General features: G+C 33.5%; 1 protein-coding gene across 1 annotated transcript; it reads left to right on the top strand.

Moving 5' to 3' along the window:
* The first annotated feature begins 2,729 nt into the window (after positions 1–2,729).
* On the top strand, positions 2,730–9,729 carry LOC146949866 (cyclic nucleotide-gated ion channel 4-like). The gene is made up of 8 exons (XM_085745890.1): positions 2,730–3,434; positions 4,857–5,069; positions 5,239–5,558; positions 8,054–8,162; positions 8,497–8,733; positions 8,806–8,892; positions 8,980–9,245; positions 9,370–9,729. Exons 1-8 carry the CDS (start codon positions 2,865–2,867, stop codon positions 9,620–9,622), a joined length of 2,055 nt encoding a protein of 684 aa, XP_085602016.1. The 5' UTR covers positions 2,730–2,864; the 3' UTR covers positions 9,623–9,729.
* The last annotated feature ends 3,648 nt before the right edge of the window (positions 9,730–13,377 follow it).

Here is a 13,377-nt window from a genome sequence, read left to right on the forward strand (position 1 = left end):
GTCGTAGAGCCAGTCATCGTTATGTTATTCAAGATAACAGAATCATCCAGATAATCGTAGAGGTAAGCTAAGGTCATCCCTCCCCAAGACCACTTCCCAATCGCCCCCAAGTCCGCCATGCAATCTAGATATATCAATTCGATGTGTCTGTTCGTTTTGTTAGTGAACAGCGCACAACCGACGAGATATAGAAGGAAACTCCTCACACAGCACGCCCTCCTCCTAGCTCTCTCCTGCATCTCCTCCCTCGACTGTGGATGCTCAAGTCGTCTAGCCTCAGTCAGGCGTTGCTCATAAACCCGCTTCAGTGCGGGATAACTGATATGACCAGCAGATTCTTCCCTAACCTGAGCACTGGCATCAGCATCTGACATGCCCAACAACCTGGTCATCATATCAATCGAACGGTCCCTATCCATCGCCTCGTCGTGCTCCAGCATGCGGCCGTAAATAGGAATGTGCAGAAGATTATGCACATCGTCCAGAGTGATCGTCATCTCCCCCACAGGTAGATGAAAACTACCGGTCTCCGTGTGCCACCTCTCGCATAGAGCACGTATCATCGCATGAGTCACAGTCGAATACCCAACGTGTATCAAACCATGGAGGCCAGACCCCTCCACATGCTCCCAAAACCACCTCAAAGCCGGCTCCGGCTTATCAAGATCTTTCAACCTTTTCCCTGCGTTTATGCTCTTATAACCCACTTCATCCTGCCACATCTGAAATTCAAATTAAATAAGACATTGTCACTATTTTAATAAATTCAAACACTTACGCTACATTATATTTAATAAATTAAATCAATTCCGCTACATTATTTTAAATAACTAAAACACTTACGCTACATTATTTTAAATAAATAAAACACTTACGCTACATTATTTTAAATAAATAAAACACTTACGCTACATTATTTTAAATAAATAAAACACTTACGCTACATTATTTTAAATAAATAAACAAATTTTAAAAAACATACAGTAGAAACTCTTTAATTTAATACTCGGTAAATTAATAAACTCTTTAAAATAATAAATTTGTCCGGTCCCGACTTGGGCCAATGTAAAAAATTGAAAAACTGGATAAAATAATAAGATAATAATTTTTCGGGAGATCCCTTTATAATTTTCGGTCCCAAGAAAATCATAAATTAATAATTCATAGAAACTGAAAAAAAATCTATTAAGAATACATTGAACACATTTGTTCCTCTTGTTTACATTTGTTGTATTTCAAAAGTCATTATTGATTTCCAATGCATATGAACACAGTAGTTACTAATTTACGTTGAGTTCCAAGGTTCGCTGCAACGTAATTCTAAGAGGCATAGACTAATTTGCCTTTTTGTTTGGTATGTACAGTATAATTAGTTAAAAACTCTTTAAATTAATAATTATTAATTTATCGATAAATTAATAACTCTCTAAATTAATAAATTTCTCCGGTCCTGACATTATTAATTTATAGAGTTTTAACTGTAAATAAGTTGACAAAAATGAAACTTAGGCATTCATAAAATAAGTTCATCAAACTTTATATAACATACCACATTATGTCATGCTTCAAACTTGCCAAAAAATTTAAAAATCCAAGCTTATAATAATTATAACATATATACTTTATAAAATTGAACATATTTGAAAACAAATTACACAAAAAAAGCAAGATTTCCTCACTTATGCATTTTATCAAACACCTTATGTGCATTCTAAATTAGGAGCATAATTAGTGTGATTTGAACATCTAAAGGGCTACATTGTACCTACATTGTTTCTAAACAACAAATACAGCATAAACAATACTTTAAAACATCAAAATCATGCTTAATTTTCAATTTTCTAACCTAATGTGAAACTAACATTTTGCTCCAAAATATGGAAAATAAAACCCTAAACAAACTACATTGCTTGTAAATACGAAGAATATAACTTACTTGTGAATTAATTGACGAAATTTGGTTGATTTTCGAGCAAATTGAAGTTTGGGTATTTTTGGTTTGAATTGAGAAGTTAGCATGCAACACTGTAACCAGAAAATGGAGGTTTCTGCGTTCTTAAGATGCAGAACTCAGCGGTAGTTAACAACCGCTGGCACTCAGCGGTAGTTAACTACCGGCGTGTTTCCCAGCGGTAGTTAACTACCGCCAGGGGCATTAAGGTCATTTACTTGTGTCAATTGGAAGTATTCTTTGTCAAAAACGCAATTTTCTTCAAAAAATAGGAGGAAAATTGTCTTTCACACTTTACACAATACTATGAAACACCATGAAATGATAAATTTAACCCCAAATTTCATCGGTACCATCGGTTAAAATCTATCTGTCGTTAACTACCAATTAGATTATATTGGTAATTTCATGGTGTTTTCTAAAGATCTTTGATGTAGGAGCAACAATTTTAAAATAGGAGATCACAAGCAACATGAAAACATGGTAATTCATAGTAAAGGCACATGCACCGCAGCTATCAACCAAACACGAACAGATGAAATTGAATCAACAAATAGTGTGAGTTTGAGCTCCGGCGACTTCTTCTTTTTCTTCTTATTTTGTTTTATTACTTTTATTATTTTTTAATAGCTTTTTAACTCAAGAAAAAAATAGTTACTCAAGGTGAAAAGTGAAAAATGAAACACTGAAACCCATAACTCACTTCCAAATTAATGTACGTAAGTGGAGTGAGAGTAGAGGCATGGCAACGTCATTATACTCCAAAAGCTAGCTACCATCCATCAGTTTCCTTTAATGTTCTCTCTTCCCACCTCACTCTAACCCTTTGCATGCATCCCATTTCCCTTAATATAACTAACTAACCACTCCAATTTTTCTTCATTCTCTCTCTTTCTTTGATCATCCTCCATCCATGGCCCCCGATCAACATCACTCAAGTTTTAATTCAAACATGCAACACTACTATTACAACACCACTGACGATGACATCGACGATATCGTCAACAACGAGGTTGTTAACGATAGCGACGAGTACGATGAGGATGAGTATCAGTATCAGTATCAGCACGAAGAAGATGAAAAAGACGAAACCAAACAGCCACAAAAACGTTGTTCATCTTTTTCATTGAGTAGGGTATTACTTGATCCAAGAGGAAAATGGGCTGAAGAATGGAATAGAGTTTTTCTTCTGGTGTGTGCAATGGGTTTATTTGTGGACCCACTTTTCTTCTATGCACTCTCTATAAGTGACACGTGTATGTGTCTGTTTTTAGATGGTTGGTTTCTAGTTACCGTCACCGTTATCCGTTGCATGACGGACATGTTACATCTCTGGAATATTTGGTTGCAGTTCTATATTCATAAACATAAACGCTCCTCTTTTGGCTTCATTCATCATGGAACTCTTTCTTCTTCTAACTCCTTCTTCAAAGCCAACAAAGCCTTTTTCTTTAACATCTTTATCCTCCTCCCTCTCCCTCAGGTAATTATTTATGGATCTTACTAATATAAAGACACATTAAAGTTTGTCATTATTTATTACATTGTAAATACCATTGGTTCTTTTTATAAGATACATGTGAGTTAACAAAAAATTACGTGGTTTATATGTTTTGATCAAACATATCAATATTTGTTGAATCTTATGTCTTGTATAAAAAGAAATGGAGGTAGTAACAATGTCTATGTAAATAATATTTCATTCGGTCATATTTATAAGAGAAAGTTTGGTCAACAAAAGTTGAAGTATTTGGACTGAATTTTGATCTAGATACATCAACTTTTGTTGACTAAATATTCTTCTTATAAATAGGACAAGAGGGAGTATCTAAATTGCTTATTAGCAAAAATAATAATATCAAAATAGCATTTATAAAAAATAAGATATTAGAACATGCAATTTAGAATTACGATAATACTATATACTCTCTCGATCACTATTATAAGCAAAAATCAATTTTTTAGATTCATTCAATAAATGATGTATTTAGTCTATATTATTGACCAAATACATTATTTATTCAATAAACCTAAAAAATTGATTTTTGCTTATAGTAGTGACCGGATAAAGTATTTAATAATGGATGCGAGTTCGAACCCACAATATTTTACTTCTCTTATTTTTATATGTGTGAATTTTGTTATTATATTCTATTATTCTATATAAAATAATTTAAAAATATCACTTCTAGGTGTTTTAACTTTTTAAGTTAAATGTATTAAGATTTAATTTGGACTAACTACATTTGACATGCATTGTAACTTGTGAACTTTGTCATCGTAAAAGAGCCCATTCACCACAAATATCCCTTGATTTTTTTTTTTTTTTACTTTTAAATAACCAACATATTTTATTTGTTTTATTTTTTAAAAATGTACTGCTCACCTACTTTGTCATGATCCTTAAAAAAGAAAAAACTAGTTTGTCATGTTGCATAATACTGAGTTGGCAAATGAAGGAGACGACAAGCATGAAAACGTTGTTTTCATACATGCAGATTGGATGCTTATTACCTGCATTACACTTATAGCTTCATGATCATGTGCATGTTAATTAATTTTCTTGTATGTACATGCATAACTTTATGTGTTTTGGACATAAGATGTGTACGTTTTGGTTATACTTATATATATTGAATACAGTTATTGAGATATAGCTTATGATTACACACGTTTGGAAAACTTGTTGGCCTCTAATCAGCAATCAGACATTGCCATACAAATACTCAACTTTGTTTGTTATATTTGTTTCAAAAAAGATACATTAGTTAGTTACTACTTTTTATAAAAATATTCTTAATAACCAAACAAATTAAATATTCTATACTATGTAATTTTTTTAAAAAAAAATATGTGAATTTTTAAAATGTATTTGGTAAATGCTTTTTATATCACTGTTTTGCAGATTGTGTTATGGGTGACAATTCCATCTATGTTAGAGCAAGGATCAATTGCGCGGGTGATTTCTGTATTGTTGATTATGTTCCTGTTTCAATACCTTCCTAAAATTTATCACTCGGTCTGCTTCGTGCGTCGAAACCTCACAAATGGTTTCATTTTTGGAACCGTTTGGTGGGGATTCGCTATCAATATGATCGCTTATTTTGTCGCTTCCCATGTAAGTACTAACGATTACTTGATATGCACTAACAATGTAAATATTTTTTAACCATAAATGTTGTTAAACCCCTGCAATTTTGTCTATGTAGATGTTTGCATTGACGGTTAAATTGTCAAAATCATGGTGAATCATCGTAACTTTTTATACTATATATATGGTGAAACAGGCAGCAGGGTCATGTTGGTATTTGTTGGGACTTCAAAGGGCAGCAAAGTGTCTAGAAGAGCAATGTGAGACAACACCTGGTTGTGGGCTAAGAACACTATGTTGCAAAGAACCAATATACTATGGAAACTATAACATGTTGAAGAAATTAGACAGAACAAGGTTGGTTTGGTCACAGAACACAGAAGCAAGGTCTACATGTTTAGCTAGTGCTGATAACTATGAATTTGGAGTTTATGAATGGAGTGTTCAACTTGTTACAAATAATAGCCGAATTGAAAAGATACTCCTTCCTATCTTTTGGGGCCTAATGACTCTCAGGTATTTTCTCATCACATTGTACACTTTATGATGACTAATGGCTATGGTTACGCTGCAAACCTTTATATTACGGTAAAATGTGGATAATCACGGTATTTATGGTTGAAATATCATTGCAGAGGCCTCTAAATTTGTTATATTCCAAATTCAAATAAGTCTATTTATGTTGTGCTAATTGTCCATTCAAAAAAAATATGTTGTGATAATTGTAAACAAAAAAAAACTCTTTTTATTGGCTACTTTTTTTTTTATTAGAAAACATTATTAGCTATATATATATATATATATATATATATATATATATATATATATATATATATATATATATATATATATATATATATATATATAAAGATCTTATCAAGTCATAAATGTTTTTTTATTTAACTATGATTTTAGTCCCTTCAATTAAAATACTTATTTGGGTTTGGTCCTTGTAAATTTAAAAGATGTTTTTAATCCCTACTATGAGCTTATTGAGCCACGTCGTGACCGTGATTATGTTGGGTCATGTATAACATTAGATATTTAAAATCAACAAATCTTCAATTTAAGAGGTAGAATTAAAAAAAAAAAAAAAAAACTTGCAAAGACTAAAAAAAACACTATAATTGCAGAGACTAGAATCATATTTAAACCAACTTTTTCTCTCAAATGAATCCATTATACCCAATTGGAATTCATGATGACATATCACTACAAGAAACAAAGGTAATTCCGACCAATAAATTCCGAGGAACCATTGTTTCTCGTTAAACAGAGCTAATTCCGAGGAACTTTTTCCTCGGTATGCACATGTCAGGAATCTCTACCCACCCTGCTTCAAAATCAGTTGACACGCCTTTCTAGATTAAATTCCGAGGAAAAAGTTCCTCGGAATGTATGTTGTTATTATTAAATTTTAGAAAATCCCTCCATCTTTCCCAAATTCCGCTCAATTGAAAGAAAAACCATTTAATTTTATTTAGTATAAATTTACAGTAAAAAATATAAAAAAGAAAGAAAGAAAGAAGAAAGACCCATTTGTGTTTGGGAAGAAGAAACATGAGGAAACACCATTCCTATCTCACCGTTCTCATCTTAGAATCGCATCAACCCACTTTCAAGCTTGTATCTTCATCACACCAGTTTTCATTTTAGAATCTAGAATCATCCACCGTTCTCATCTCAATCTCAAGCTGTACTCATCTCATTAGCCATTCTTACTCAATCGTTTTCCTGTGTTGTTCATTTCATTTTCTTCTTCAGAAGGGTTTCTCAATCGTTGTTCGGAAGCTTTGTTCATCTCATATGCTGAGTCAATCGTTCATCTCAAGTGAGTTCAATCTTGCTCAATCCTTTGTTTACTAATTTTTTCTCCTTTAGATTTGGGGATTTTTTTTTAATTGTATTCCTCTTTTCTTCTAAAGGTTCTGAATCCCATTGTACACTTTTTATGGTTTTGGAGTTATTTCAAGCTAGTAATTTGGGTTTTGTTTGGTTGAAAACGTGAATCTGGTTGTACCCTTCTTATCAAGCTTATTAAGATTTGGGGTTAAACCCATCTAAGTACATAGGTTCTGTGTGCCATAGATAGCTAGAGATAAATTCTTTTTGAATAAATAGCTAATGAGGATTTTGGCTATATGATTTTTTATGTACAAGGTAATTTTGTTTAAAACCACCGAATGGAACTGATACCAATCTGGGTATAAAACCACCGAACTGTAGTTTAGGAAAAATGATTTACTTCATTCCGTTTTCTTTGTTCTAGATAAAAGAGGATTTACTTTTCTTTTGTGTCTTTGTTTTGTTTATGTGTTTTGGTTTTTCACTCTTGTCTAACACGAGTCCTCTTTGAAATATAGATAACAACTTCAAAGTGGAGCGAATTCAACGTTATTGATGACAAGTATCGGAATGGAAGGATGAAAGAGGATTATTGGATGAAAGAGGAAAGGATGAAAGTGAATTCAAAAATTGGAGCTTTTTTTAAATTTGAAATTTAAAAATATTTGGCCATTTTTTAGAAATTTGAAATTTAAAAATTGGCGCATTTTTGAAATTTAATTTTGAACCACAGGAAAATAATTATAATTTTAAATATTTTTTTAAATAAAATACATTCCGAGGACAAAGTTCCTCGGAAATGCTAGTCACTTTTCTGTCAGCCTTAGCAGCCGCGTCAGTCTGAGTTTCAGTTGTCAAATCATTATTCCGAGGACATTTTTCCTCGGAAATAAAAGTTCCTCGGAAATTTCCTCGGTAATTGGATTGCAACCAACTATTTTTCCAGGACTTGAGTTCCTCGGAAAAAGTTGGCATTCCGAGGAGTTATGGACGATTTCCAAGGAGTTTCGTGCCTCGGAATTTCATTGCTTTCTTATATTGAATTGAATAGTGACAAAATACCATGTACGTGATTCACATTATTTGTACGTTGGTTGAAGTTAAGGATGCTTCATATGCACTTTATACATCTCATTCTCACAAAAGTTTTTTGGTGATGTTGTCAGCACTTTTGGGAACCTCCAGAGTACAACAGAAAGGATGGAAGTCGTTTTCAACACTATTATATTAACTAGTGGCCTCCTTCTAGTCACTATGCTAATTGGAAACATCAAGGTACGTAATAATTAACAAGGACTTACTTAGGTCATATGTTTAACAAAAATAATGCATCTATTTGATACATACCATTTTGTTTAGCAAGATTAATTCTATAATCTGTGTGACATAATTATCTTTTTTTATAACCCTTCAATTTTTTTTAAGAAAAATGAATCTTGGTAATTCATTTGGAGTTTAATACGAGATAAGTAAAATATGACAAATGCTTGTTGATTTGTTTATGCTAGAGATCAAATGCAGGTATTTCCGATCGATTTGACCGGACAAAAATAAGTAGTTTAATTTGTTATTACATTTTGATTTTTTTTTTTGTTGGTGAATATAATAGGTATTTTTACATGCTACAACATCAAAGAAGCAAGCAATGAAATTGAAGATGACAAACATGGAGTGGTGGATGAACAAAAGACGGTTGCCACAAGGACTTCGGCAGCGTGTGCGTAACTACGAGAGACAGTGTTGGGCTGCCATGCGCGGCGTTGATGAATGTCAGTTGATAAAAAATCTCCCGGAGGGTTTGAGAAGGGATATCAAGTACCATCTTTGTTTGGGTTTGGTGAGACAGGTAAGGTTGCCCAATTTATTTTATTTTTTACCAAAGAGGGTTTGAATGTTAATGCTTCAAAATCTTGTTTAGGTACCACTTTTTCAACATATGGATGAATTGGTGCTAGAGTACATTTGTGACTGTGTCAAGTCCCTTGTATTCACAAAGGGAGAAACAGTAAGCTCTAAATTGCATTATTATTATTATTATTCTAGGCATTATGCAAATTTATCAATTAACTTGATTAAATTATGTTGCATACAGTTAACAAGAGAAGGAGACCCAGTTCGTAGAATGCTATTTGTGGTAAGGGGTCACCTTCAAAGTAGCCAATTCCTAAGAGATGGAGTTAAAAGTTGTTGTATGCTAGGACCAGGAAACTTCAGTGGAGATGAACTTCTATCATGGTGTTTAAGAAGACCATTTATAGAACGTCTTCCAACATCATCATCGACTTTGGTGACGCTTACAACAGTCGAAGTATTTGGACTTGAAGCAGAGGATGTCAAATATGTGACGCAAAATTTTAGGTACACATTTTTTTTATCATATTATTAGTGCAAAGTATGATCAAGTGTTTGTTTACTACAATTTTTGTACGTTGCGATGATAACTTTTTATAATTCGTAACAAACAAGTGTGCCCTAATTTTAGGTACACATTTGCAAAAGAAAATGTTAGAAGAAGTGTTAGATATTACTCACCTGGTTGGAGAACTTGGGCTGCTGTGGCAATTCAATTGGCTTGGAGAAGGTATAGGCATAGGTTGACTTTGAGTTCTTTGTCCTTTATTCGGCCTCGTAGGCCTTTGTCAAGGTCCACTTCTTTGGAAGAGGATAGACTTCGTCTTTATACAGCTTTGCTAACCTCACCAAAGCCAAATCAAGATGATTTTGACTCTTCATAACATCGTGTTTGTGGAAAATGAATTGATGTAGTTATGTATGTTGTTTATTATGTAGAGTTTTATTTACTTTTCGGATTAATTACAATTTTAATCTTTATTGTTGGCTATGTTCGATTTTGTTTTACACTTTTGATCTTTATTTTTGACAATGTGGTGAGACTTGAAGGCCAAGGTAGCCAGTTTTGAATCACTTTCAATCCATGAATAATTTCAACTCTCATTAATTCAGCAAAGAGAGCAGATTGTCCAGGTAATGATGCTCCATCCGTATTACGTCTAATCCAATTAAGGATTCGAGGTTGCCAAAAAACTTCCAGAATTTTTGGCGCTTTGTGATGGTGTGTGTCAATCTTGAATGCCTTTAATACCACAAAATCAAAGATAGCTGGACCGGTGACAGCTTTGGTAAGATTACATGAGAGCAAGACACTGGTGTGATGTTATTGAATATATTGTTGTTCCTGGTGAACCGTATTGTGTTAATGATGTTGATGATGCTGCACAAATAATTAATGATCCTGCACAAATAATTAACATAAAAAATGGTAAAAATAAAGGCCAAGTTTATGTTGAGTCAGTTCCTGGTAGACTAAGCATTTTTGCAGCCAGTTCCAAAGAGGTAATGCAAATGGACATTGAAGGAATAGGTGATCAACAGTTTCTTGTTGCATAAGTTACATCTAGAGGGTAAGCAGCAACCTCTAAGAGATATATTTTCATCTGTTGGAAGCTTATTGTGAATAGTTCTCCAAGCTAGAAATGATTTTGAAGTTGGATAGTTCTCCAAGCTAGATATATTTTAATGATTTTAAAATTGTTTCTTACAACTCGAGAGTTTACCTCAACTCGTTTTGCCTAAGTAAACTCGACTCGAGAACTCGTACGAGTTTACCTAAAATTAAAATTATATAAAATTTAATATATGCAAGACATATATAAGCTAATAAAAATATGTGAGCTTAGCTCAGTTGGTATGAACAATGCATAAAATATGCAAAGGTCCGGGGTTCGAACCCAGACCACCACAAAAAAAAGATCAATAGTGCATAAAATAGTGCAAAATATGACTTAATTACAAAAGCAAATTATATCAAACTACCATAATAAAACGTTATTCTCAACTTAGCATCAAAATATTAAAATTAATGCAAAATTTCTTATGACTTAATTACAAAAGCAAATTATATCAAACTACCATAATAAAACGTTATTCTCAACTTAGCATCAAAATATTAAAATTAATGCAAAATTTCTCAACTTAGCATCAAAATATTAAAATTAATGCAAAAAATCATAAGTATTCCATCCATAATACCATCCAACAAAACAAGTTTCACAAGTTTCTAAAGTTGTTAATAAATGGGCTAGAAAAAAGGGCCAATTTTTTTTTTTTTTAGATGTAAACTCGTAAAACTCGGTCGAGTTTACACAAGTTTACCGAGTGTTAACTCGGTCAAACTCGTCAAACCTTCCGATTTTACCAGAAACCGAGTTTACCTCAGAGTTAACACGATTTTGGTACCTAAACACGTAAACTCGGAGTGTTAACACTCGATTTGCGGAACATTGCTTTTACCACTGGTCAATAGAATGCATCATCTCCCAACCCAGCTTTAAACTGGAGGCTTCATTAATTTTTTTTCCAAAGATCTTAGTCCAAGATCCCCTTCTTTAATAGGAGAGCACACAACTTTCCAGGAAACTGTTACTAATTTTCTGTTGTTTAGGTCACCACTCGAGAGAAAATTCCTCATGCATCTTTCTAGTTCCTTGATAAGACTAACTGGCCAAGAATATATAGTAATGGAGTATATATGATCATACCATATATGACACGTTTTAGAAGCTACAATCTGCCTGCATAAGTAAGCAATGAAGCCTTTCAAGAAGCAAGCTTGACTTTTATTTTGTCCACCACTGGTTGAAAATAGGCTGCTTTTGGTTTCCTTCGAAAATAGCTAGGAACACCAAGACACAAAAATGGGACGGAGCCAATATTAAATCCAAAAGAGTTAGTTATGTGAGCTAATCTTGATTGAGATATGGAACCAACAAAAAATAGTAAATTTTATAGGGTTGATAACTTGACTTGTGATCTGTGCATATCTTGCAAAGAATTATGATAGAATATGGATGTAGGATGATGTTCCTTTGCATAATAACATTAAATCATCAGCATAAAGAATATGAAAAGGGATTGTGCTAGTCTTGTTGCCTTTGATTAACTTTAATTTGCCAATGGAGACTAGCAAAGAGAGTCCTCTGCTTAAAACTTCTTCAGCTAAGCAGAAAAGAAGAGGAGACAATGGATCACCTTGTCTGACTCCCTTAGATCAAGCAAAATATCCTTCATGTTTTCCATTAATTGAAATAGAGAGCTTTGTTGAATGAAGAATAGTGTAAATCCAGTCACAGAAGATGCTATTGAAACCAAAAGCTTTCAATACCTTGATCAGAAAGTTCCAATCAATCGTGTCAAAAGCTTTTGCAATGTCTATCTTGATTTTATTTTTGCATCAGATAATTTTTTTGTTCGAAAACTGATCAAAATCGTACCGCTAACACTAGTCAATGGGACAAGCTTGTTGGTTGACTAGTTCAGAAACTATATTTTATGTAGGATCGGATTACAAAGCACTTTAAAGTCGTTTTCACAACTAGCTTAATATACATTATTGTTCTTGTTTATCTTCATATCTTGTCTAAATAATAATAATAAACCAAACTGCATATATAAGGTGGTGGACAACGTTGTCCAAATAACATTTGTTGTTTTTATTAGAAAGTAGATTTAAGTAGGGATGGGCAAAGTTCAGTTTAGACCAAAACTGTGTCAAAACTGAACTGAACCATAATGCAATAGTTTGAACCAAACTGAACTGGTTTTCAAAATAGTTAACTGTTTTGATTAAAAAAAAACTGAACTGAATTACTACTTTAGTTTCATCTTTTTCTTTTCTTTTCTGGTGATAGAGAAAGCGAGACAGGAACAAAAACCAAACAGCAAGGCAACAGCTATGGGTATGAAATCTAATAAAACTAACCAAAATTCAAGCCCCTAGCTATGCCTAAACCAACCTGCAACAGCCCCATCACAGCTCCCAAACCAGAAAACAGCTACTGCAGCCAAAACACCAGCACACAGATGCACAGCTGACAGAAAACAGCCCCAATAGCTGATGTTCTGTCATGACAGCAGCGCTAAAAACAGCCAGCAAGCCACCCCACAGCCGAAACACACATAAAAACCAGACGACAGCAACAGCGTTACCTCAAAAGGCATATGAAATTGAGATAAATTTTGATGAATATGAATGAAATGGGTACCTCGGAGCTGCAGCAGTGGAGATGAATCACTACGGAGGGATCCCGTCAGTGACTGGAGATGGAGGGATCACGACAGTGACCGGAGATGAATCGTTACGGAGGGATCACGGCGGAGGAATGAATCATGCTTTGTAGGTTTTGTTGGATGGATCGCAAGAGAGCAATGAATTTGGTCCAATTTGGGTTCAATTCATTCTATTTTATTTTTCAAAACAGTTCAGTTACAGTTAGAAACTGATACTTACAATACAGTTCAGTTTCGAACTTTTACACACGGTTCAGTTTAATATTGGTTCAGGTCGGTTCAGTTCAATAGTTTGGTTCAGTTTTTGGTTTTTATGCCCACCCCTGGATTTAAGAGAAATTTTATCGTTTTTCATTCTTAGCAAATTTGGATGTCAAGACTCAACTCAAGAGTCATTGCATCA

This window comes from Medicago sativa, chromosome 2, assembly GCF_051527215.1.
Source record: "Medicago sativa cultivar Bolivia chromosome 2, Bolivia_mono, whole genome shotgun sequence".
Classification (NCBI taxonomy): domain Eukaryota; kingdom Viridiplantae; phylum Streptophyta; class Magnoliopsida; order Fabales; family Fabaceae; genus Medicago; species Medicago sativa.

Excerpts from the sequence above, each read along its gene's own strand:
- LOC146949866 (XM_085745890.1), top strand. The coding sequence starts at position 2,865 with ATGGCCCCCGATCAACATCACTCAAGTTTTAATTCAAACATGCAACAC. Across the intron at positions 3,435-4,856 it reads TCCTCCTCCCTCTCCCTCAG|ATTGTGTTATGGGTGACAAT; the intron begins GTAATTATTTAT and ends ACTGTTTTGCAG. Across the intron at positions 8,893-8,979 it reads TATTCACAAAGGGAGAAACA|TTAACAAGAGAAGGAGACCC; the intron begins GTAAGCTCTAAA and ends TGTTGCATACAG.